The sequence below is a fragment of the Lagenorhynchus albirostris genome, chromosome 6 (genome assembly GCF_949774975.1).
Source record: "Lagenorhynchus albirostris chromosome 6, mLagAlb1.1, whole genome shotgun sequence".
Lineage (NCBI taxonomy): Eukaryota > Metazoa > Chordata > Mammalia > Artiodactyla > Delphinidae > Lagenorhynchus > Lagenorhynchus albirostris.
In genome coordinates this window covers 32,911,663-32,938,101 of record NC_083100.1, presented here as the reverse complement: position 1 = coordinate 32,938,101, position 26,439 = coordinate 32,911,663, and the positions used below count along the sequence as shown (strand labels likewise).

The 26,439-nt window shown below is 37.8% G+C and overlaps 1 protein-coding gene across 1 annotated transcript in view; it reads right to left on the bottom strand.

Annotated features, from left to right (window-relative positions):
• ICA1L (islet cell autoantigen 1 like) overlaps positions 1–26,439 on the bottom strand; it is a 68,977-nt gene that overhangs the window by 16,758 nt on the left and 25,780 nt on the right. Inside the window, exons 2-9 of the mRNA XM_060152297.1 lie at positions 24,705–24,873; positions 22,247–22,319; positions 17,599–17,722; positions 16,234–16,432; positions 14,345–14,470; positions 12,768–12,866; positions 11,421–11,506; positions 8,728–8,771 (exon numbers count right to left, since the gene is read on the bottom strand). Of these exons, the coding sequence (XP_060008280.1) occupies positions 8,728–8,771; positions 11,421–11,506; positions 12,768–12,866; positions 14,345–14,470; positions 16,234–16,432; positions 17,599–17,722; positions 22,247–22,319; positions 24,705–24,866 (913 nt within the window). The 5' untranslated portion in view covers positions 24,867–24,873. The remainder of the gene's footprint in view (positions 1–8,727; positions 8,772–11,420; positions 11,507–12,767; positions 12,867–14,344; positions 14,471–16,233; positions 16,433–17,598; positions 17,723–22,246; positions 22,320–24,704; positions 24,874–26,439) is intronic.

Genomic DNA, 26,439 nt, shown 5'->3' with positions numbered 1-26,439 from the left:
GGCAGGAACGGATAGGCTAACTCTTCTGTTTTGTGCAAATGCAGTCAGATGCATGATCAGGACTGCCCTCATCTATAAAGCTGCCAACCCCCAAGCCTTGAAGGGAAAAGGTAAACACCAGCTGCCAGTCTTCTGGCTGTACAACAAGAAGGACTGGACCATGAAAACCCTTTTTCTGAATCGGTTTCACTGATGCTTTGTCCCTGAAGTCAGGAAGTTCCTTGCCAGGAAAGGACTGACTTCTAAAGTTCTTTTGAAATTGGACAATGCCCCTGGCCATCCAGAGCCCCAGAGTTAACACCGAAGGCATCCAAACAGTCTAGCAGTTACACTAGGCTACAATAATGCAATCATATTGCTGCTTCTTTGTTAGAGACACATGAATCGTTACACCTGTAAATAAATATGAATCTTTTTCACATTATCTTTTTATTTTTGATGTCTAGTGTTAGTAATACATATAATATCTACAGTGTTTTCTATTATGTAAGACAATATTGATGTAGGTACTAATAGATGACCCATCTTGTAAACAATGTAAATGTACTGTATTCATAAATACAGCGCAGTACTGTAAAGGTATTTTATCTTCCTTATAATTTTTTTTTAAATTTTAATTTATTTTTGGCTACATTGGGTCTTCATTGCTGCTTGCGGGCTTTCTCTAGTGGCAGCGAGCGGGGGCTACTCTTTGTTGCGGTGTACGGGCTTCTCATTGCGGTGGCTTCTCTTGTTGTGGAGCATGGGCTCTAGGTGCGCAGGCTTCAGCAGTTGCAGCATGAGGGCTCAGTAGTTGTGGTACATGGGCTTAGTTGCTCCGTGGCATGTGGGATCTTCCTGGACCAGGGCTTGAACCCGTGTCCCCTGCATTGGCAGGCAGATTCTTAACCACTGCTCCACCAGGGAAGTCTCTTCCTTATAATTTTCTTAATAACTTTCTCTTTTCTCTAGCTTTATTGTAAGAATACAGTATACAATACATATAGCATACAAAATATGTGTTAATTGATTGTTATCAGTGAGGCTTCCATTCAACAGTAGGCTATTAGTAGCTAAATTTTGGCAGTCAAAAGTTACATGTGGGTTTTCGACTGCATGGGGGCCAGAGGGTAGGGGTGGGGAGGCGGTTGGTGTCCCTAACCCCTACGTTGCTCAAGGGTCAACTATATTTTGTTCTGCCTGCTCTCCACGTCTCTGACACAACAGATATTCTTATTTATTTATTTATTTATGGCTGTGTTGGGTCTTCGTTGCTGCGTGCGGCGAGCGGGGTCTACTCTTTGTTGCGGTGCGCAGGCTTCTCATTGCAGTGGCTTCTCTTGTTGTGGAGCTCGGGCTCTAGGCACGTGGGCTTTAGTTGCGGCACGCAGGCTCAGTAGTTGTGGCTAACGGGCTCTAGAGCACAGGCTCAGTAGTTGTGGCACACGAGCTTAGTTGCTCCGCGGCATGTGGGATCTTCCTGGACCAGGGAACGAACCCATATCCCCTGCACTGGCAGGCGGATTCTCAACCACTGCGCCACTGGGGAAGCCCCAGGTATTCATTTTATGTTGAATGAATGAATAAATGATTGGATATGTTGTGCTTTTTTTTCAAATCCGTGATAATTCATTACATAGCAATAGAAAACAAATACACTTAACAATACATTATTACTTGAGGTTATTCCTTGAGGATTATAATTTTTCAAGTTAATAACACATGGGTAATATTCCCCATGCTGCCTTCTACTGGTTTATTTGCTCATGTCTGTATCAGACTCAGGATTTCCTGGTGGAGGAGTGGAGCTGGTCATCTCTGTGTTCCCTGGGCCTAGCACAGGCCTTGGACAGATGCTCTAAGACGAGCTGACACTTGGCAAAACTGTGAAGTTGATGCAATTTTTGTGCCAAACTTCCATATCCTATACTGCATGGTTTGGGGACCTGGAAACTAGTAACAGCTAATGTGGCTGCAGAGCTTACTGAGTGCCTGGCGCTTTTCTCAGGGCTTGGTGCACGTTAACCTTGGTGACCCTCATAAAAACCCTACCGGATGCCACCATAACCATGGCATCCCCACCTTGCAGATGAGGCACTAGTAAGGCAAGAAGTCGAGTAACTTGCTCAAGGTCACACAATTAATTAACAGTGGAGCTCAGGTTCAAACCAGACAGCCTGGCTCAAATCTGTGTTCCTAACAGGGTATGTTGTACTTTTAATTCAAAGGCTGCTTTATTCTTCTAAGAGCTGTGCATAGCTGTGAGCAGCATCTCCACATTTCTCATTTAGAGTAGTGATTTCATATGAAGGGAAAGATCAAACGTACGTACTTAAAAGACAGCATATTTTTTTAATGTTTAACATTAAAAAATCAAACATACAAACAAAAGACCCATAGGCAAACATTTTTTTAAAAAATTATCTCTAAGTTTTGGGCCTATATTGGGATAAATTATGCCCTATTACTACACTAGGAGCCAGTTTCTTAGAGTCTGTTTCCCACATCTCTACCTAATTTGCAACCCAGTATAGACAGAGACCAAAAAAAAAAAAAAACCCTCCAAGGTAGGGAATTCCCTGGTGGACCAGGAGTTAGGACTTGGCATTTTCACTGCTGGGGCCAGGGTTTGATCCCTGGTTGGGGAAATAAGATTCCTCATGCTATGCAGTGTGGCAAAAAAAAAAGAATGACAAGAAAAAAAAATCCAAGATTTTTACATCTTCAACTATTATTAGGACCATTTTTTTTTTTTTTTTGCGGTACACAGGCCTCTCACTGTTGTGGCCTCTCCCGTTGCAGAGCACAGGCTCCGGACGCGCAGGCTCAGCGGCCACGGCTCACGGGCCGAGCCGCTCCGTGGCATGTGAGATCTTCCCAGACCCGGGCATGAACCCGTGTCCCCTGCATCGGCAGGCGGACTCTCAACCACTGTGCCACCAGGGAAGCCCCAGGACCATTTTTAATTTAAAAAAATTTTTATTGCAATATAGTTGATGTACAATATTATATGTTACAAGTGTACAACATAGTAGTTCATAATTTTTAAAGGTTATGCTCCATTTATAATTATTATAAAATGTTGACTATATTCCCTGTGTTGTACAATGTATACTTGTAGCTTATTTATTTTATACACAGTAGTTTGTACCTCTTAATCCCTTAGCCCTATTTTTCCCCTCCCCTCCTCCTTCTCCCCACTGGTAACTACTAGTTGGTTCTCTATATCTGTGTGCCTGGGTTTTTTTTGTTATGTTCACTAGTGTGTTGTATTTTTTAGATTCCACATATAAGTGACATCATACAGTATTTGTCTTTCTCTGACTTATTTCACTTAGCAGAATACCCTCTAAGTCCATCCATGTTGTTGCAAATGGCAAAATTGCATTCTTTTTTATGACTGGGTACATATACACTACATCTTCTTTATCCTTTCATCTATTGATGGACATTTAGGTTGCTTCCACATCTTGGCAATTGTAAGTAATGCTGCTATGAACATTGAAATGCATGTATCTTTTTGAATAACTGTTTTGGGGTTTTTTTTGCATATATACCCAGGAGTGGAATTGCTGGGTCATATGGCAGCCTTATTTTTAGTTTTTGGAGAAACCTCTATACGTTTTTCCACAGTGGCTGCACCAATTTACATTCCCACCAGCAGTGTACGAGGATTCCCTTTTCTCCATATTCTCACCAACATTTGTTATTTGTGGTCTTTTTGATGATAGCCATTCTGACAGGTGTGAGGTGATATCTCATTATAGTTTTAATTTGCATTTTTCTGATGATCAACAATGCTGAGCATATTTTCGTGTTCCTGTTGGCCAACTGTATGTCTTCTTCGGAAAGATGTCTATTCAGGTCTTCTGCCCATTTTTAAATTAGGTTGTTTTTTTGATGTTGAGTTGTATGAGCTGTTTATGTATTTTGGATAACAACCCCTTATCGGTCATATCATTTGCAAATTTTTTCTCCTATTGCATAAGTTGCCTTTTCATTTTGTTGATGGTTTCCTTTGCTGTGCAAAAGTTTTTAAGTTTGATTAGGTCCCACGCGTTTATTTTTGCTTTTATTTCCCTTGCTTTAGGAGATGAATCCAAAAAAATATTGCTATGATTTATGTCAAAGAGTGTTCTGCATATGTCTTCCTCTAGGACTTCTATGGTTTCCAGCCTTACATTTAGGTCTTCAATCCATTTTGAGTTTATTTTTGCCATTGGCAGCAATGTGGATGGACTTGGAGGGTATTATGCTAAGTGAAATAAGTCAGACAGAGAAAGACAAATACTATGATGTCACTTATATGTGGAATCTAAAAAATACAACAAACTAGTGAACATAACAAAAAAACCCAGGCACACAGATATAGAGAACCAACTAGTAGTTACCAGTAGGGAGAGGGAAGAGGGAAGTGCAAGTTTGGGGTATGACGTTAAAAGGTACAAACTATTACATGTAAAATAGCTATAAAGATATATTGTAAAAAAGCTATATAGCTTTGTAAAAAAGCTATAAGGATATATTGTATAACACAGAGAATATAGCCTATATATATATATTTTTTTTTTTTTTGCCAATATTTTACAATAACTGGTGGGTTGGCCAAAAAGTTCGTTTGGGTTTTTCCATAAGATGTTATGGAAAAACCCGAAATAACTTTTTGGCCAATCCAATATAAATGGAGCATAACCTTTAAAAATTGTGAATCACTACGTTGTACACTGTAACATATAATATTGTACATAAACTATACTTCAATAAAAGAAGGGATATAACTGCTGATACAGCAGGCTTTAAAAGACAAAATAATACTATAGATGGATGGTGAAACTACAACAATGTCCATTATATTTCACTTATGACTGTTAAAAAAAATGTTCTCTACTTAGGTACAGGATTATGCATGCAAAATTAGCTAACCTTGGAATTAGCTAACATAATTCTGAAGGTATGTTAGATATATGAGCTCGTGATTATTACAGCTTCTTAGTTTCTTTTATCAATATGGTCTGTATTTATGTGTATACTTAAAAATACCTATCACATTTATTGGATGCCTACTGTGTGCTATATAGTTGATAAATATATCTAGCCCTAATGTCCTGCAAGGCAGGACTGTATGACTCATTTTTCAGATAAGAAAAATGAGAGGCATAAATGACTTGTTTTAAAAAAAAGCCAGCATTCAAACCCAGATTTTTCTGGCTCCCAAGCTAGAGTAATTCATATATATGTTGACTGTACATATAATATATATTTATTAAAAAATAAGAACACAAAAAAAAAATAAGAACACAAATTTAAATATGAGGATAATTCTGAAACAATCATACAACCCTGTGAAATGAATAGCTACACTAAAACACCTATCTTAGAGAAGACCAGAATTCCCTAAAGAAGATAACTGGACCCTCTAATTAGGTACTGCTTGAAAGCTAACTCATTGCTGAGCATAGCCTCCAGTTCTGCCTGACCAGGAAGCCTGGACTGAGACCTGGGGCAGCTGCAGAGCATATCCTATTGCCTGCCCAGGCAGGGAAGCAAGTCAGCAGCCCCACCCAACAGGGGCGCATGGCCCCAGCCCACCTGACCAGGATGCCCTAAAAGGGACCCTGGGGAGCCTCCCAGCCTAGCTCACAGTACTGCCCAGCAGCACACCCCAGTCTATAGCCCTGCCTGGCAGCAGAGCCCAGCCTACGTCCATGCCCAGTTGCTGGGCACGTCCTGCAGTCTCACTTAGGCAGGGAGCCCAGTCAATGACACCCCCAACTGTGGGGTACAGTATGAGGCCCCACCCTACCAGGAGGTCTGGCCAGCGACCTTGCCCAAAAGCCGAGCACAGCCATAGTCCTGCCCAATTATGAAACTCAGCCTGTGGCTCTGCCTGATCACAAAGTACAGGCTGAGGCTGCATCAGATTGTGAAGCCCTGCTGCAGCCCCACCTGCATGCAGAGGCCAGGCAGCAGCAGCATCTGGTGAGGGAGCACAGCCAGTGACCCTGCCTGACTGGAGGTGATTGTAGAGCCCAGCTAGTAACACTGTCTGACCCTAGAGCACAGCACCACCTTACCACAGAGCCCAGCCAGCAGAACTGCTTGAACACAGAGCCCAGCAAGCAGCCTGCCCACCTCCGCCACCTGAGAGCAGGGGCAGCAACTTCACCCAACCAGAGACTGTGACCCATTATAGTTAAACTGTCTAAAGTCAATGACAGAATTTTGAAAGCAGCAAGAGAAAAGTGACTTGTCACATTCAAGGGAAACCCTATAAAACCATAAGCAGATTTCTCTGGAGAAACTTGGCAGGCCAGGAGAGAGTGGGACGATATATCTAAAATATTGAAAAAAAAAAACTGTCAATGAAGAATACTGTATCAGCAGAGCTGTCCTTCAGAAATGAAGACCTGATAAAGACTTTCTCAAACAACCAAAAGTTGAGAAAGTTCATTACCACTAGACCTGCCTTACAAGAAATGCTAAAGGGCACTTTACAAGCTGAAATAAAAGGATGCAAATTAACCTTGTAAAAATGCATGAAATGTGTACAACTCATCAGTAAAGGTAAATATATAGTCATAGTCAGATTCTGTAATATTGTAACATTGGTGCATAAATCACTTTCAATTCCAGTTTAAAAGTTAAAAAAAACCATATTAAAAATAACTATAGTGGGCATCCCTGGTGGCGCAGTGGTTGAGGGTCCTCCTGCCGATGCAGGGGACACGGGTTCGTGCCCCGGTCCGGGAAGATCCCACATGCCGCAGAGTGGCTGGGCCCGTGAGCCATGGCCGCTGAGCCTGTGCGTCCGGAGCCTGTGCTCCGCAGCGGAAGAGGCCACAACAGTGAGAGGCCCGCGTACCGCAAAAAAAAAAAAAAAAAAAAAAACTATAGTAATTTGTTATTGGACACACAATGTAAAAAACATGTAAACTGTAACATCAATAACCTAAAATGTGAGGGGAGGAGAAGTAGAAGTATAGAGTTTCTGTATGCTATCAAATTAAATTGTTATCAGCCTAAAATAATGTTATAAATATAAGACATTTTATTGTAAGCCTCATGGTAATCACCAAAAAAATACTGTAATAGGTACATAAAAAGTTAAGATAGAAGAATCAAAGCATACCACCACAAAAAGTCATCAAGTCACAAAGGAAGATACAAGAAAGGAATAAGGGAACAAAGGAACTACAAAACTGTCAGAAAACAATGAACAAAATGGCATTAGTAAATCCTTACCTATCAATAATTAAATGTAAATGGATTAAATTCTCCAATCAAAAGACATTTTAGGGCTTCCCTGGTGGCACAGTGGTTGAGAGTCCACCTGCCGATGCAGGGGACACAGGTTCGTGCTCCGGTCCGGGAAGATCCCATATGCTGCGGAGCGGCTAGGCCCGTGAGCCATGGTCGCTGAGCCTGCGCGTCTGGAGCCTGTGCTCCGCAACGGGAGAGGCCACAACAGTGAGAGGCCCGCGTACCACAAAAACAAACAAACAAACAAAAAAGAAAACTCCTTGACACTGGTCTTGGCAATGATTTTTGGTATATGACACAAAAAGCTCAAGACACAAAAGCAAAAATAAAAAAGTGGGACTACATCCAACTAAAAATCTCTGGGAAAAAAAAGAAGATCAAGAAAATGAAGAGGCAATCTACAGAATAGGTAAAATATCTGCACACCACAGATGTGATAAGGGGTTCATATCTAAAATATATAATGAACTCATATAACTCAATATTAAAAAAACCAACAGTAATCTGATTTTCAAAATAGGCAAAGTAGACATTTTTCCAACCAAAGACATATAAATGGCCAATAGGGACATGAAATGGTGTTCAACAGTACTAATGAAATCAAATACAAATCAAAACCACAATGAAATATCACCTCACGCCTGTTAGAATGGCTGTATAAAAAAGACAGGAGATAAATGCTGGTGCCGATGTGGAAAAAAAGGAAGCCTTGTGTACTGTTGGTGGGAATGTCTAAATTGGTATAGCCATTATGAAAAACAGTATGGAGGTTCCTCAAAAAATTAAAAATAGAACTACTATATGATCCAGCAATTCCACTTCAGGGTTTATATACAAAGGAAATGAAATCACTATCTCGAAGTGGCATCTGCACCCTCACGTTCATTGCTGCACTGGCTCACTACTGTTCAAGAGGGCATTATGTTAAGTGAAATAAGTCAGACAGAGGAAGACACTATGATCTCACTTAAATGTGAGATCTAAAAAAGCCGAACTCCTAGAGACAGAGAGTAGACTGGTGGTTGCTAGGGCCTGGGGGATGGGGGAAATGGGGAGATTGGCCAAAGGGTACAACCTTCCAGTTATAAGAAGAGTAAGTTCTGGGGATCTAACATATAGCATGGTAACTATAGTTAAAAACAATTGCTAAGAGAGTAAATCTTAAATGTTCTTATGCCCAAAATAAATATGGTAACTATGTGAGATGATAGATGTGTTAACTAATCTTATGGTGAAAATCATTTTGCAATACTAAAATATACCAAATCATCACACTGTGCACTTTAAACTTACAGTGTTACATGTCAATTACAGCTCCTCAATAAAGCTGGGAAAAAAAGGCGAACTCAAGTTTGTACAGAAGAGACTTACAAAGGGACTTAACATTTTTTAATTGAATGGATATTAACACAATCCCCAAAGGCTGTAACAAACTGTTTTGACATTTAAATGTGATCATTTCACATTTTAATGAATTTACCATCTTACCTGGTTCACTTTCCAAGCTCACTTCCTCATCTGAGAAAACTAACCTAAAGTAAAGACAAAAAAATCCAAAGGTTTTGGTTAAAATACATTTGGGATTCATACTCTACAAACAGTTTTATGTGGCTTAAGAAAATTTTTTTTTAAACTGTGGAGACATATAAAATAGTTGTCCGGTAGATCTCCTAAAATCTGTCTGAGACAAATCTTCTTCTCTAGAGCTACACAGACTGTAAAAATAATCCTTCACCTCTTATTCTTTCAATGTATATTTACTGAGTATTGATCAAGCACCAAGCACCGCGTTCAGCATGGTAAACGCTGTGCTAAATACTATACCACAGAGAACATCTGTCACCAACGCCATCAAGTATGAAGTTTAGTTTTCAAGCATTAAGAGGTTTTTTGCTCATCCCACTACTGGGCATATAACCTGAGAAAATCATAATTCAAAAAGAGACATGTACCACAATGTTCACTGCAGCACTATTTACAGTAGCCAGGACATGGAAGCAGCCTAAGTGTCCATCGACAGACAAATGGATAAAGAAGATGTGGTACATACATACAATGGAATATTACTCAGCCATAAAAAGAAACGAAATTGAGTTATTTGTAGTGAGGTGGATGGACCTAGAGTGTGTCATACAGAGTGAAGTAAGTCAGAAAGAGAAAAACGCATATCATATGCTAATGCATATGTATGGAATCTAAAAAAAATGGTACTGATGAACCTAGTGGCAGGGCAGGAATAAAGATGCAGACATAGAGAATGGACTTGAGGACACGGGGGTGGGGAGGGAAGCTGGGGAAAAGTGAGAATAGCATTGACATATATACCCTACCGAATGTAAAATAGATAGCTAGTGGCAAGCAGCTGCATAGCACAGGGAGATCAGCTCCGTGCTTTGCAAAGACCTAGAGGGGTGGGATAGGGAGGGTGGGAGGGAGGCTCAAGAGGGAGGGGATATGGGGATATATGTATGCGTATGGTTGATTTACTTTGTTGTACAACAGAAACTAACACAGCATTGTGAAGCAATTATACTCCAATAAAGATGTATAAAAAAAAGGTTTTGCTCAAGAATACTTGGGAACTAGAGGGAATGAAGAACTGCAGAAAAAATGGAGTACTCTATTTTGAACAACAAAGTGATGTTTACAAAAGAAGGCACATTTGCCTAAAACATTCCAAACGAATACTAATTTTGGAAATTTATATCATCCATCTGGTGTAATAATAAAAAAATGAGATAAAGAAATTGAACCAGATTTAGTTATTATTCCAGGTGTATAACCTCACAACTCTAGTATTGGAGGGTTTTTAAAAATAAGTCTTTAAAGACACTTAAAAAGCAATATAGTATTTATTTGCAAATACTACAAAATAAGCCTACAGAGGAAACAGATACTTTGATTTGGGATGAAATTTCCAACGACAGAATACATAGATGGTGTTTTAAACACTTTGAATGGAAGAGAAGGTGAAGTGCTTTGGAATCTGTTAGTTAACTCAAAAGGTAGCTTTCGGACTTCCCTGGTGGCGCAGTGGTTAAGAATCCGCCTGCCAATGCAGGAGACATGGGTTTGATCCCTGGCCTAGGAAGATCCCACATGTCGAGGAGCAACTAAGTCCGTGCACCACAACTACCGAGCCTGCGCTCTAGAGCCTCCGAGCCACAACTACTGAAGCCCGCGTGCCCAAAGCCCGTGCTCCACAACAAGAGAAGCCACCGCAATGAGAAGCTTGCACACCGCAACAAAGAGTAGCCCCCGCTTGACGCAGCTAGAGAAAGCCTGCGTGCAGCAACGAAGACCCAATGCAGCCAAAAATAAAATAAATAAATAAAAAATTTTTTAAAAGGTAGCTTTCATAATGCTGAAGATGTATGAGAAGATTCTGAATAAAACTTTCATAAAATGTGATAACGGAAATATTTACCAATTTAATATGCTTAATGTACAATTTTAAATGTCAATGTATAACTAAGTTAATACATTTAATTCATATCTATACATTTGATTGTGTAATCTATATACTAAAACATTTATATATCCAAGTTAGTAAAATAATTTGTATTTCCCCCTAGAGAAAAGGGTGAAATACTTATATTTCAGATCACCTTCCACTCAACAATATATGGTTGTCATTGTTTGGGCCTATTTCTGGGTTCGCTACTATACTCAGTGCAGTCTGGTTAAAATGACAAGTGGCAGTTCTGAAAGGAAAACAAAGGTAAGATGTAATTAAAGGGAAGGAAAGAGGCGACATGAAAGATGTGCACAGCAAGAGCCTCCATTTTCAGGTAACCAATCCCAGTCCCATCTGTGTTGTTCTGGAGACAGATTTTCAGTAGCTTCTGTCTCATAGCTGCTGACACCTGTCCCTTTCTTTTTCAAGCTGCCCCTTCTGGGATTCACTAGGTAAAGGCTCTTAATACAAGGCTCAGTCTCCCACACTATAGAATTTGGGTTTATCACCCAAACTGTTCTGTATTCCTATCATCAACTTTGCCTACCATGTTAAAAATGGGGGAGGGGAGTGGTAGGTTTCAAAACAAATGTTTAACGTTAATTGGAAAATTGACAGAGAAATAAGTATTCGGTAAACCAAAGAAGCAGCAACTCTTTCCAAATATATGGTACAATGGTATCCAGGACTTCCATAACATGATCTATAACTTTTGTCTGCTTACTTATTGAGGTTTTCCGGGAGAGAACTGTCTTCTATTCGTTCTTCCTTGTGGTCTTCAGTAAGCTTGACTGGAGTGCCTTGTAGTTGCTAAGGGTAAGAAATTCAATGTTAAGTAGATGCAAAGAATCTTGTTTCTCTCTTTGTGCAAACGAAAATGAGAACAAAAATTCTAGAGAACAATATAAAACAGGAAGAGTTTTAAAGTAGAGAGCGTGAGATATGGGAGATGTATGCTGATGTAATTTGACCCGAGCCCTGTGGCCTTTGTATCCTGGCAGCCTGTAGCCACTATGCACACCATGGGCCAGCCACAGGGTTCACCGCTCTATGATATGCCAAAGAAAAAGAAGACTTACACTGTGTCGCCAGCCGGTACTGCAACGTTTTAAATACAACTAAAGATTTTCAACTTCAAGTCTAGTCTGAGCAGAAATTGGATGTTAAATTTCCCTAAATAGACAGTATGCTATACAGTAAAGCATTAACATAGAAAAAGTAAAAAACAAAACACATACACAACAACAAAAAACAAATTCAAGGGTATCTACCAAAAACAGAAGATGCTATGTCAGAATCTGACTTAAAAATCCATACTAAGCCCCTGTAATATACAGTTGCAGGATATGAACCCATCACAGATATCACATCCAACTTAGGCACACTCAACATTTTCAAGCTCTACTGAAAATAAAGCAGAATGATAAGTTCAAAGGTACTGAAACCTAGCTTACTAGAACTGAAGAAATGATTAACACAGTGCATCTCTGCTGGATAAGGCATATGCACAGAAGGTTGACAGGAAGGGTACATTTTCACGTAGGTGTTACAGAAAGAGCTGACCTAATACAGTAGTCTCTTCAGAGGCAACCACACATACATAATGACCAAAACTGGCATAATTTTTGTATCATGAATCACATCTATGACATGAGTGTAAAAGTAAAGCAAGGAGATTCTTCTTTAACTCCTAAAATTGTCAGGTGGGTGATGTGGTCATTTTTGAAAACACATTACCACTTCCCATCACTTGTTCCTCTTAAGTTTTTCCTTTCCATAACCTTTTCTCTCTTTTGTATTTTAATTTTCTTTTCACTTTCTCTTTCTTTTATTCCCCCTTCCCCCCACCCTACAAATATCTTGAGCCCACCAGCAGTATTTCCATGTATTTGTTTAGTGCTGCTGGTAGAATCTGGAATCAGGGAACTTCAGAAAAATGTCTGAAAGAGTGTAGAAAAATGTTTCCCAGTGTTTTGTAAAGTTGAAATTAGGCTTAGCAAAAAGTAGTTTCAAAGTTATTATCCAAATGAAGTGTGATAAATCTAAGAAAAGACCATTGAAAGAAATGTACCTTGAGAGCTACAAAATCACACGGATGAAAGCCAGTACAGGTCCCATGGATTTGGGACATCATTCGAGCTGTTTTCTCCCAGAATCCAAGCAGTGTCCTCTGCAGAAAAAGAAAAGGTGACACTACAGTTCTCCCTCCTCTCCTCTTTTTTCAGTGCTATTTTTCCTCACTATCGTAGATGAATAGTTATCAAATAATAAGAAGTAGGAACTAAAATCAATTCCCAAGTTTGGTGAACCAGCAAGCACTGTAAACAGTAATTCTCCATAAGAATTGGCGTTGTATCTGCATGTATGTGTGCCTATCTGTATACAGCACTGAAATGTACACTGGAGCCAGCTAGAGTGTAATTGCAGCCAAGAGAATGCAACTGGCAGATTAGAACACCTTCTGAGGAATCCAAAAGAAAAATGGTAAAAGCACCAAAATATCATATTTGCATTAGAAGTATATGTGTAAATCTTTATGTTGGTAAGCATATAATACAAACCTCTATTAACTGGAGGAAAATAACTTGTACCACTAAATTTGGACTTTCATTTAGAGTTCAAGAAAGACTTGTCAAAAAAATGTGCTATGAAGCTAACTCAAGTAATTCTCCCTGCAGTGGAAGCACAGAGTCTTAACCACTGGGCCACCAGGGAAGTCCTGTCACATACTTTTATTTTCAAGTGCATCCTCTCTTGATTTCTGCATTCCACAGTACTGAACTGAATTAAGTAGATTCCCTAAAAGCAGCAGTGAATACCCATTTCCTTTAGTTTGTATTGTTTTCTCATGTAAAAAAATGTATTCTCCTATTTTGCCATTTACAAATACCTGATAAAATCAGTTAACTGCTACCTGTTAATATCTAACTTACTCATTGTATGCTATTTATGTATGATTTGGAATAAAGTAAGCACAAATGAGACTTCTGAGATTAAAGTGGTGTGGAACGGCAATTTGGCAGAATGAAAAGAACACAAGACCTAGAATTAGAAAACTTAAGTTCTTAAGCCCAACATTGCCATTTAATTCTCATTTAATTCTCACTTTCCTCATCCGTAAAATGATAGAAAAGTGTTGCAGAGCATGGGCTCTAGGCATGTAGGCTTCAGTAGCTCTGGCATTTGGGCTCAGTAGTTGTGGCTCACAGGCTCCAGAGAGCAGGCTCCACAGCTCGGGGCCACAGCATATTTGTTTCAAATGAAACTGTATGTAGAACTAGTTTAAAATGGAGTAACTCTGAATGAACCAAGGCTAATAGGCCTTGAATCCTGCCTCCTCTCCACATTCCCCTCCTCAACCCTAGACAGTCCGTAAGTGTCTGTCTGTCTCTCCTAGGATACCAAGGGGAATAATGTGAAGCGATGGGAGTAGGCAAAGAAAGACCCTAAGGTCTTTTCCAGTCTGAAAAGACTGGAAAAGTCTTTTCCATTCATGATTCTGAATGTCATAACTCAATAAGCAATTTCAGCAAAGTCAAAGGAATCTGATCAATTATACAGTTTTTTTGCACTCTTTAGACAACTTTTAAAAAGGAATCTCACCACTCATCTTTACTGCAAGGACATGCTGACCATGGAGGTGGGTACCTGGTAGGTAGCGAGTGAATGAGACAACATATTGCAGCGACTAGCTCCAAGTAAATCCACTTTCTGACAAACATCCATCTTTAACTTGTCAAAAGAAGCTTTGCTATTTCTCACTTGGATCTGTACCTGCAACCACAAAAATGTTAGTTATTATTGCTTATAATACAGAAATAAATATACCACACAGGTTTATGATACATGTTTTCAGACACATGAAATTGTAATAAAGAAGACTAATTCCCTTTCCCTGTATTATTTCAAAATTAATGAAAAAGATTTTGGCTATTTTTAGAAACTGTAGGAGATTCTTTCCAGCAGATATCTTTATGCTGAGAAACTATATGATGAAAGAGAGAAGGTACATAGTTAAGAAAAAAAAAAACAGATTCCAAATAAAAACAAACATCCAAAACTACTGATGGATAATATTTACCTAAGAAAGAGTAGAAGAATAAATGGAAAGAGGACATAGTAAAAGTGTTGAGAAGCATTAATAATAGTTCGGAACCATACAGATATATTTATAAACTTAAATACAGGCTTATTATATTTCTTACAAATGAATCATTTATCACCAAATGGTGTGAATACTCAACTTTAAATATACTTATTCATTCATTCAACAAATACTTATGAGGTATCTATTATGTGCCAGGCACTGGTCCAGGCACTGGGATGCTGTGGTGAACAATGTTCTTCCTCACCATCCCTGAGTGAGGAGGCCCAGGAAAAAAAGAAAAAATATATACAACATAATCTCAAGTCACAAAGATAACATATAAATGCAACAGAAATGGGTGACAACATTTGATTAGATGGTCAGGGAAGCCCTTGGTGAGTTCACGCATGACGTGTGAACTGGGATAGGAAGATGATGAGCAGGCCCTGCTAAGACCCTGAGGAGAGCCTTCTAGACCCAGGGAAAAGGAAGGACAAAAGTCCTGGGTGTGGGAAGTGTTTCCAGAGCAGGAAGGAATAGGGTAGAGCCGATTCCTTCCTCAAGCATAGAAAGGGCTGGAGCACAGAAAGTAAGTACTGTACAAGATGTGGCAGCAGAGGGACCAGAGATCAGACTGTGCAGGGCTATTTGGGTCTAGATGAGAGGTGTGGATTATATTCTTTTTTTTTAATTGAGGTGAAATTCACATAACATATACTTAACCGTTTTAAAACTGTACAATTCAGTGACACTAGTGCATTGACAATGTTGTGTAACCACTCCCTTGGATTGTATTCTAATTGTCAAGGATTATAAAGGGGACAGAATAACAGGTTGCCTGAGGCCATGTGTCCAGCTACTACTGCCCAGGTCTGTTGGAGTAATCATTGAGGCAAAGAACTTGTAACGGCTAGTAAAAAGACTCCATCAATACTAAATATAAATATGGATTTTTATTATAGGCACTTTATGAAGGAGTGAGTGAATTTTACTATTTATGTATGGTAAATTCAGGGAATACAATTTATAATAAGGAGTTTACTTAGCAAAATATATGTTCACACGTATAGTTGCTTTAACAGTTTGTGGTCAAACTATGTATTGTGGCAGAATGAAAAATCTGATAACCTTCACTTACAATTAATAATCATTTTACATGAGTTTTTACTTAAGTTTTTTTTCCTGACTAATGAACTGTTTTCCTCCTGCAAACAACTCCTAAAAGTCCAGGTAGGCAACATTTAAAAGGTAGATCTATTATGCCACTCAAAGAGTAAAAAAAAAAAAAAAAAAAAGTGTGACAACCTTTTGTACGTTAACTGAAGATTTCCAAGCAACCAAGAATTTATAATATAACACATTTTCCAAAAATAGTCTGACGTTTTATACTCTTGATTAAATTATTCTGTAGAGCTTCAAGAAAACATAAAAAAGGGATGTATTTTCATACTTTTCGGAACTTTTCCATTTGTTTTAAGGTGTCTGGGTCCAGTTCTTGGGACACGTCTTTCATCCACAGCAGAGCTCCTCTATATTCTGTGCGCGCCTGCTCCATCCGATTGACAGTCATCAAGGTATCAGATACTGCCCTTTGACTGAATGTTGCTACTTCTTGCTTAAGACGAGACAGGGGAGTATACAGAGCCAATCTAATGGCAGAGAGGTAAAAATAAGAGGCATGTACGTTCCATAAGCAAAATAAAACAAAAACAACCATAAAGCATAACTTGCTATCAAGATGAGTCTTTAAACAGGAAATTATTAAGATGCCTACGAAAATCGGAAAGCAAATAAGGATCATACAGTCAACTTTGAACTGTTAATAAAGATGTGTTTCTATCTCTCCCTTTCTTGTTTCAGGAAATATCAATATATCATTTTTGCAACATTTTAGATGTTTATCCATGTATAGATAATCTGCCAAGTAAATCTGCCATTTAGAAAAGAATTCCTTGAGTAAAGTTATCCTGTATTTATAAAGCATAATCCTATAAGCAGAAAGCCTTTCTTCTGACAAATTTAGGGAAAACCTGGGTATAGAAAAGCAGATAAAATGCTAGATGAAGGAATGAGGATAAAATTCTTAGCAGCTGAGGATGAGAACAAGAGAAAAAAGGATTTAAGAAACACAAGTCAAACCCAGCTCCTCTGGTCTGCTTTTGACTTAGTGGCAATAGAGGGGCTTTTATTGGCTGTCTCTTTGTCACCTCCTTAAAGGTGGACTTTTGCACTAATATGGTGTTTCAGAATAAAGCCACTTAAGTTATACATTGTCATTACAGGTCCGATAAAGTCTATTTTTATTTTTCTCTAGAAAATGCAAAGATTTTGGCTTTATTTAGTAATTGTAGGAGATTCTTTGCAGCAGGTATCTTTATGTTAAAAAGTTGTAAAATAATGAATGCAAAGTATATAATTAAGAAGACAAAATTTCCTCTGCCTAAAAAGAGGAAAAGTTCCAATGTACTCATAGATAGTATAATATCCAAAAAGTGAAAAATACATATATACATGTTTAAATTTTAGCCATTCTGTGCCTCTGTTACATTAAACCACTTAAGAAATTTAAGTACAGGCCTAAAGTCTATTTCTAGGAATTAAGCAACCTGTGAATGTCAATTTTTAAATAATTATTTTAAATTCAAAATAAATAAGACTTAGGCATCAAAACAACTATATACTGCAATATACTTCTCTTTTAATCCTCTAATGGAATGAAGAGAAACCTTTACAAATATGCAAATTTAACTACACACATCAAAATATGTAGTCATACTGACTACAAATTTAAGGATGATGCAAAACCATGATAAACCTTTGCTTGGCTGAAGAACAGAGTGCCTTGCCAGTGGCATCCATCATTTTGCCAGCCTGAGTTGTATCCCGTTCTGCTTGGAACTTTAAAAAGAGCCCTAGTTCGTTTTCTTCCTCCGATATAACTAGGGAAAAAATGACAGTATAGTTCATTGTTTCATTTCATCATTGATTTAAAACACACACACACACACACACACACACACACACACGAATAAAATTCTCACAGCAATAACTCTCTATACATAAGAATTACTTGGGGGTGGAAGGAGAGACACTTATTTTTAAAATGCAAATTCCTGGGCTTCATCTCCAGAGATTCTGATTTTACAGGTCTGAGGATCTGTTTTTTTTTTTTTAAACAAGCACTCCAGATGATTTTGATGCACTGACTCCATGGACCTCACTTCGGGAAAGACTGATCTTTAGTGAAAAAAAGAATTCCAAAATAATAAAACAAAGCCACAGATGACGCATTTTCAAACGTGCACTTTAGGATCATTGCCTCTTACAAAGTATTTGGGGGTTTCTATTTATTTTTTTATTTTATTTATTTTTGGCTGCACTGGGTCTTCGTCGCTGTGCGTAGGCTTTCTCTAGTTGCGTCAAGCAGGGGCTACTCTTCATTGCAGTGCGCGTGCTTCTCATTGCAGTGGCTTCTCTTGTTGCGGAGCACAGGCTCTAGGCACACGGGCTTCAGTAGTTGTGGCTTGCGGGCTCTAGATCGCAGGCTCAGTAGTTGTGGTGCACGGGCTTAGCTGCTCCGCGGCATGTGGGATCTTCCTGGACCAGGGCTCAAACCCGTGTCCTCTGCATTGGCAGTCAGATTCTTAACCACTGCGCCACCAGGGAAGCCCCTGGCTTTCTATTTAAACTTAACTTATTCTTGTCTCCCATCCTGGCTTCATTTTCCTATGCTCAGTATCTCAGACCCACAACTGTCCACGATTTGGTTCCTAAAACCCTTAAAGTTGTCATGTAGTACAATACTACTCAAAGTGTGGTCCGTAGACCAATGTCGGTCCAGAACCATTTGCTACCAGCTTGTGACAGATATCAAAACTAAGAAACTATTTAGAAACTTTTACCAATTTGACTGTTTTATATCTGAGTCTAATAATAAAAAAGTGTGCCTATATTTTGCATGTCTTCTTTAATTCCATTTTTCTGAAAATTCATTTTTATTGTATTTTCAAAAGTGTCAGTTTACAACAGATTGAAAGTAAAACACAAGACAGAAAATGGGCCTTCACCACAGTTTTAGAAGCGCTGATCTAGTGGAAGATGACCCTTTAATCACAATAAGACAAACAGGTGAGAAAGCCCATAAAGTGTTCAAATTGTGAGCTTAAAGTGAAAAACAAGGACTTCTCTGGTGGCACAGTGGTTAAGAATCCACCTGCCAATGCAGGGGACATGGGTTCGAGCCCTGGTCCAGGAAGATCCCACATGGCGCAGAGCAACTAAGCCCGTGCGCCACAACTACTGAGCCTGCATTCTAGAGCCTGCGAGCCACAACTACTGAGCCTGTGTGCTACAACTACTGAAGCCTGCATGCCACAACTACTGAAGTCTGCGTTCCTAGAGCCCGTGCTCCACAACAAGAGAAGCCACTGCAATGAGAAGTCCGTGCACTGCCAACGAAGAGTAGCTCCCACTTGCCGCAACTAGAGAAAGCCCGTGTGCAGCAACAAACACCCAATGCAGCCAAAAATCAATTAATTAATAAATTAATTTCAAAAAGAATTCTATTAAAAAAAGTGAAAAACAGGACAAATGTCATGCTTAATTTCACCCTAGTTTACTGATGGAAAAACTGAAGTTAAAAACTGAAAGGGAAAAAAAAAAAAAAAAAAAAACTGAAAGGGAAGTCCCTTTTAATACCTCTGAGGCAGCAGGGGAACTCAGGCCTTCTCACTTGCTAGCTGCCCCCCCGCCTGGTCCTCCCTGTAGTACCTACAAGGGAGGCCCTAGGAGAGCACGATGGTGTTTGGGAGAGGGTGTCTACACATTCTGTAGTATCATCTTTAATAAAACCAAGTGCTGTTTTATGAACAATTAACCTGATTAAGAGTGGATTGGATTTGAGGAATCTGCTTAATTTAATATTCTCATTACTTCAAAGATGTACAGATTACATATTTCCTTTGAATCAGAACTTCATAAAATATACCTCAATGAAAACTACTAGAAAAAAAATATTAACTTGTAGATGATCCAGAAAGCTCTCTGAGAACTTGGACTATCTCATTAACAAATATCAATTGAACAAGAACCATCATTGAGCCTCATCCTTATCAATGCAGAAAGGGGAGGAGATGAAGCTGAATCTGTGCTAATTCTGTGTTGGGACCTGCTGCCAAAAACTACAGAGATCCTACTCCTATGTGTTCTTCCCCAGCCAAGTTATTCTCATAAAGCTTTATAGTGATGGAGGAATCTACTGCAATTGTCCAATGTTAGTCTCAACAGAAGATCTATTAAACAGTCTTCAAGAAATCACACAGTCAAACACAACCTTGAAGAGAAAGTACATGATGAAATATATATATGTATATCCCTTCCTTACCCTGAAATGCTCCACCAGCATGCTAAAAGATCTGGTGATCCCAGGACAAAATGCAGTATGCACAAACTTGCAAATGTTTCTTTACATTTCTGTCACAGGACTCCCTTGCTCCAATGATTGCAATGGCTTTTTACTGCTTGGTAAAATATTTAAGGTCCTTAGCAATCTGACTCGAATCTTCCTTTGCTCTTGTATCACCCTACTAGTCCCAATTACAAACTCTTCCATCATGCAGACTGTTCTCATTCTTTAACCTTATTCCTTGACTCCAATTCCCTTTCTTCCCACATATTCAACATCTATAAACCTTTTACATTTTACCTCAATTCCCATCTATGGAGTTGCCTTTACCAATCACTCTAATACAGTTATTTTTCACTCCAAGAGAATTCAGAGGTATGTCTGTATCACTATCCTGAATTCAATTACACACTATTCTTGTCTCTTATTTTGTTACAAAAAGTTGTTTCTCAAACTACTGCCTTGGGAAAAGGACATAGTTTTACACATGGCAGGCACTCAAAAAATTACCATGCTATAATGGATTTCTTGCTTTAACGGGACAACACATGAACTTTGATTGTAAAATTTTGAGACCAATTTACACAGCTACACAAGAAAACCATTCATTGAGCAAATATATATTAAGTATGCACTGTATGCTAGACATTGTTTCTAGGTTAGGAGACCAGAAATAAACAGACAAATTCCTGTCCTTAAGGAAGGCATATTCTAGTGGTGGTACGAAAAACAACAGATAAAATATACAGAATGTTGAATACTGTTAAGTTCTATTGTTAAGTAGACAGACTTATGAGAAAGAGGGGTATTTCATTTTAGATATGGGGGTCAGGGAAGGACTCACTAAAAAGATGACACTTGACCACATACCTGAAGAAGATCAGGAGCCGACTATGCAGATATGCCTACTGTGAAGGAGATTAACATGGCTCAAGAGGAGATGAGATTAGAGAAGTAACAGAATCAGAGAGGTGGCCATGTCCAGTAGGGAACTGTAATTAAGGCAGGAGAAGAGATCCAAAGATTGAGTTCCAATCAGAAGAGGTCAAGAGAGGAGAGGGCTTCCCTGGTGGTGCAGTGGTTAAGAATCCACCTGCCAATGCAGGGGACACGGGTTTGAGCCCTGGTCTGGGAAGATCCCACATGCCGCGGAGCAACTAAGCCCGTGCACCACAACTACTGAGCCCGTGTGCCACAACTACTGAAGCCCACGCACCTAGAGCCCGTGCTCCACAACAAGAGAAGCCACCGCAATGAGAAGTCTGCGCACCGCAATGAAGAGTAGACCCCGCTTGCTGCAACTAGAGAAAGCCCGGGCACAGCAACGAAGACCCAACACAGCAATAAATAAAATAAAATAATTTATTTAAAAAAAAATAGAAGAGAGGAGATTCCAGCAGTGGCACGATACTGAGAAGGAATGACCATTAAAAAGAAATCCAGGGACATGTGGTAACTGGAAGCCAAGCACAGAGAGTGTCTCAAGGAGGGGGCGGATAATCAACTGTGTTAAATAATGTGACACGGACCGAGAATTGGTCCCTGGATTTATTGCTTCATGACTATGACAAGAGCAATCTGGTGCAGTGGTGGGAGTGAAAACCTAAAAGGTTTATAGATGTTGAATATGTGGGAAGAAAGGGAATTGGAGTCAAGGAATAAGGTTAAAGAATGAGAAGTGGAAGGAAAGGAATGGATTCTGTGCCTACAGATAATTATGTCGAAATTCACTGTGAAAGGAGCAGAGGAATGGGATGGCAACTACTAGAGCAAGTAGGGGTTGAGAAAGAGAGCTTTTAAATGATGGAAGCAAATCCACTTAAGACTCTGGGAAGGAAAACTAAACTCAGCAAAATGAGTCTGTCAGAGGATCTGATGAACTGAGGACACTGGGGGATTTGAGAACAGGTCACTGTAAATACTCATTTTTGTCATTAGAAACTGTCCACAAAATAATTTAATAAACTACTATTTTTACATTAAACCTTTCATTTAAAAAAATGCAAATGAATATTTATTTTAAATGGGAATTGTCAGATAGATATCTATGATTTCATACCATTGAGTTTTAGCTGATATTTCTCAACTATCTTCAGAAGTTCAGTGCATGTCTCTTGAATGGAGTGAAAAACCTTTGAAATAAAAATTTTATTAGGACAATGTAAAGAACCATAAACAAATATAAAATATTTAAAAAGCACTTCAAAAGCAAAACATTTTCTTATAAGTATTATGTCTATTTTCCTTGACTGTGATATACTTCAGTTTTGATTTTATTTCAGGTGTAGAAAAAGCACATTTAGATTTCCCCCATGAGGGTTGGAAGAAATGGTGATAAATACATGGGAACTAATAAAAATTTATAACTGTGGAATTTGTCCTCCCCTCAGCTCCAAACTGTCTAAATAGCAAAAATGTAAATCTAATATAAACTACATCAAACATTGCTTACCACTGATGAAAAGAGTATAGATAGCCTTAGAAAACACTAACTAACTCGGAGTCTGACTTTTCTCCAATACTGGTCTAAGCAAAACAGGTCAGTGAGATTACCATAAAAATTAAATAATGTGTTACAACATCAAAAATAAATTACTTTTGGATTATTTTTGTTTAGAATTTTCCATGAATATTAATCCCTTCATTAATCACTGCTGCTAATAGCTAACAAAAAAATAAAATATCCAGTAGGCTCCCATTTCAAAGCAAGTGAAAATTTGAGATCAGGACACATACACGTGAGGTAACTCTTCACACATATCTATACATTTAGGTTTTCCCAGAGAAAGAAGCCAGCATGGGTTTTAGGGTGCAGCCTAAAGAAGACTCACAAAGTCCTTCGCTGAAGAGTTGCTATGAGACTTTAGTTCAAAAAGACCTTGGCACTGTGGTACAATATTAGGCCCTAATCCTTTGAGATTATCAAATGAACTTCCAATATCACCATTAAGCCTGAATGATCTATCTCTGATGTAGTTTTGTTGTTATTTTGATGTTTGATCAGATCGAAGGAAGACTGATAACAGACACTAAAATCTAAGTGGAGGAGCAACCATCAATTTTCCACGTAAGTTTAAGTATGTTTGAATTACACTTGGTATATGGATTTGGCAATCTAAAAAGCCATTTTAAATCCATATGGAAGGGGATTAGAAAAGAATACAAAAATGATAGTTCTGTTATGATGAAGTGATTATGATTTTTTTTCCCATGGGTCCTTGGAAGATTTACATACTATTGCTTTTCACTGTTATAATAAAAATATCTTTTTCAGTTTTAGTGAGATATAATTTGACAAACAAAACTGTAATATATTTAAAGTGTACAACATGATAATTTAAGTATGCATACTTGTAGGTATACTTAAAATGAAACTATTTCTCATTCTTAAAAAAATTAGTACAATTGTGGGAGAAAGTTCTTGATTGATTCCAAATATTTGTCTAATGGACAAGAATTACACTGAATATAAAATGTCACCCACACATTACCTAATGATGTGAAACAATACAAAAAAATATACATCTGTGGGAATATATGTAGCAACAGTGAAGAATTCCCCTGGTGCTAAAACATATTACTTAAAATAAAGTCCCTTCATTTTTTTTTCCATATTTGTCACTGAATCCTAAGAAGAATACTTTTCAACACAAATTGTACTTTTCAACACAAAAAGTTTGTTAAATAGAAGTAATTTCTATTTCCATATTTGTTAGGGCAATTACGAAAGTTTATTTTCTGCAGAATAAAATTACTTAGTAGATTAAGACCTATTTAATTAGACCTCTATTTAAAAATATTTAAGAATATTTAAGAATCCCAACAGATTACTACATTCCAAGCGTAACAGAACTCCTGCCTGGAAATGTTTGTAAAGGTTACATTAGTATATGTACATGGAATTAGCAAATCTGCATTTAAAAATCTAGATTTTTTTCATTAACGTACATGAGAACTTCCTTCTAATTAGCTTAATTACTTAAAAGCATTTAAAGTTTAAAGTTGTTTCCTGGTAATTAGTCCTTTTATTTAAAATGAAAACCAGAACCAAAAATGCATATGACATACTTCAATTAACTCCACCCCTTAATAATAGAAACAAAAACTCCAACTTGTAAAATCCTCACTCACTATTTGATTTCAGTTAATGTATTGCAGTGAGTTATAGACTTCAGATAAAATAGTACAAAATATTATGACATGATACATAATGAGTATATGGTCCCAATTAGAAATATAATTAATTCATTAACATGGCATAAAAATTACAATACTTGTGCCAGAGAAATTACTTAGTTCATGATTTATCTAATTTATGAACACCAGTTCTGCCAATCCTCAATCTGTGAGAATTATGATCTATCCAGAAGATCTGATTGATAAATGGATACAATTATTCTATTATCAAGTTTTGCATTTATCCCGATAAGTTCTTCAGTATGAAAGCTTGTCATAGTCCTCTTAGTCATCCTAGATAATAACAAGTTATATGCAGTACACAGAATCCTAAAATTTACCTCAAGTTTAGCATCCAGTTCAGCATCAGATGCCACTACGTGCTCATCCTCCTTTTTCCCGGTTGCTTTGATGAAGACCTGTTTGGTTTTCCAGTATTTCTTTTGCATTCTGCTGACTACTGACTGGTTATCTTCTGGTCTGGGTTGCCCAAAAAAATCCATGGAGTGACTACAAGAAATAACTAAAATTAAATTTCTTAAAAAATATTTTCAATAATAAATATCTATTTAGCCAATATTTAATCTAACTGAAAAACTGAAAAAGATACTAAATTGAATATTAATGTTGACAGCTAAACATGCTAATGTTTACTTTGTATGGTCTAAATTTATGTTTTAATTATAACTTGCACAAGTAACAGGCAAAAAGATTAATGATACATTAATTAGGTGACAAAGTGATAAAACTGTTATGATTTTGCAGTAATGGCTGGAAATAATTTTATTTTGTTCGACCAATCTCTATTTGTAGACACTTATTAGTTTCTGATTTTTGCTTTTGTAATAATACTGAAAAATGAACCTGTACACACATCTTTGCATCCTGCTATCATTTCCTTAGGAAAACTTCCTACGGATTAACTGCTATGTCAGAAGAATACACATTTAATATATACCCTCAGATATGCAAAGATTCAGATATATACTCTTCTTTAAAAATCACTTAAAGAAATACTTTAGTATCCAATAAATTAACAAAAATAAAGATCTTAAGTATAAGGGAGATATGTTATAAAAGAAATAGAGATGAAAATTGTAACCTTTTGTAAACTTAGAAATTAATGTCTAAGTAACTGTTCTTAACATGGTTAACATGGCTACATTAAGGAAATGCAAATGTGAAAAGTGTTCATTAATGAAATGTAAAAAAAAGAAATAATAATAATAGTTTTAAAAGCCCAGACTATTCCAATAAATGGTGGGAGGTAGGAACAAAGGGAGGTACTAAAATATGTGACTCATTTCCAGGGGAATCAATAGATAACTAATGTATTCTTAATGTTGGTAAAGAAATAGAAGTTCACTTTCTTTTTATTTTGAAATTACTAATCAAATAAAAATAGGATGTCTAATTTCTAAGTTATTAGGAGCAAAACAAGAGAACGAGAAAAACCAGCAAAAGCAAAAGAAGACTGGAAAAACAGGAGTAAGGCAACATAACAAATTGTGTAAACTAAGATGACAGAATAAGAACAATTATATTATTTACTATAATAAATGAAAACTTCCTCTTAAATACAAAGAATCTCAAATCATAAAAAATAAAACAGTATATACAATTATATGCTATTTGGGATCCGCTTAAAACAAAACGATAAAGAATTATGGGTTAAGATATACCAGGTAGGGACTTCCCTGGTGGCTCAGTGATTAAGAATACGCCTGTCAAAAAGAAAAAAAAAAAGAATACGCCTGTCAATGCAGGGGACACGGGTTCGATCCCTGGTCCTGGAAGATACCACGTGCCATGGAGCAACTAAGCCCGTGCGCCACAACTACTGAGCCTGTGCTCTAGAACCCACAAGCCACAACTACTGAAGCCCGCGCACCTAGAACCCATGCTCTGCAACAGGAGAAGCCACCGCAATAAGAAGCCTGTGCACTGCAATGAAGAGTAGCCCCAGCTCGCTGCAACTAGAGAAAGCCCGCATGCAGCAACAAAGACCCAGTGCAGCCAAAAATAAATAAATAAAATAAATTTATATAAAAGAAGATATACCAGGTAAATATAGTA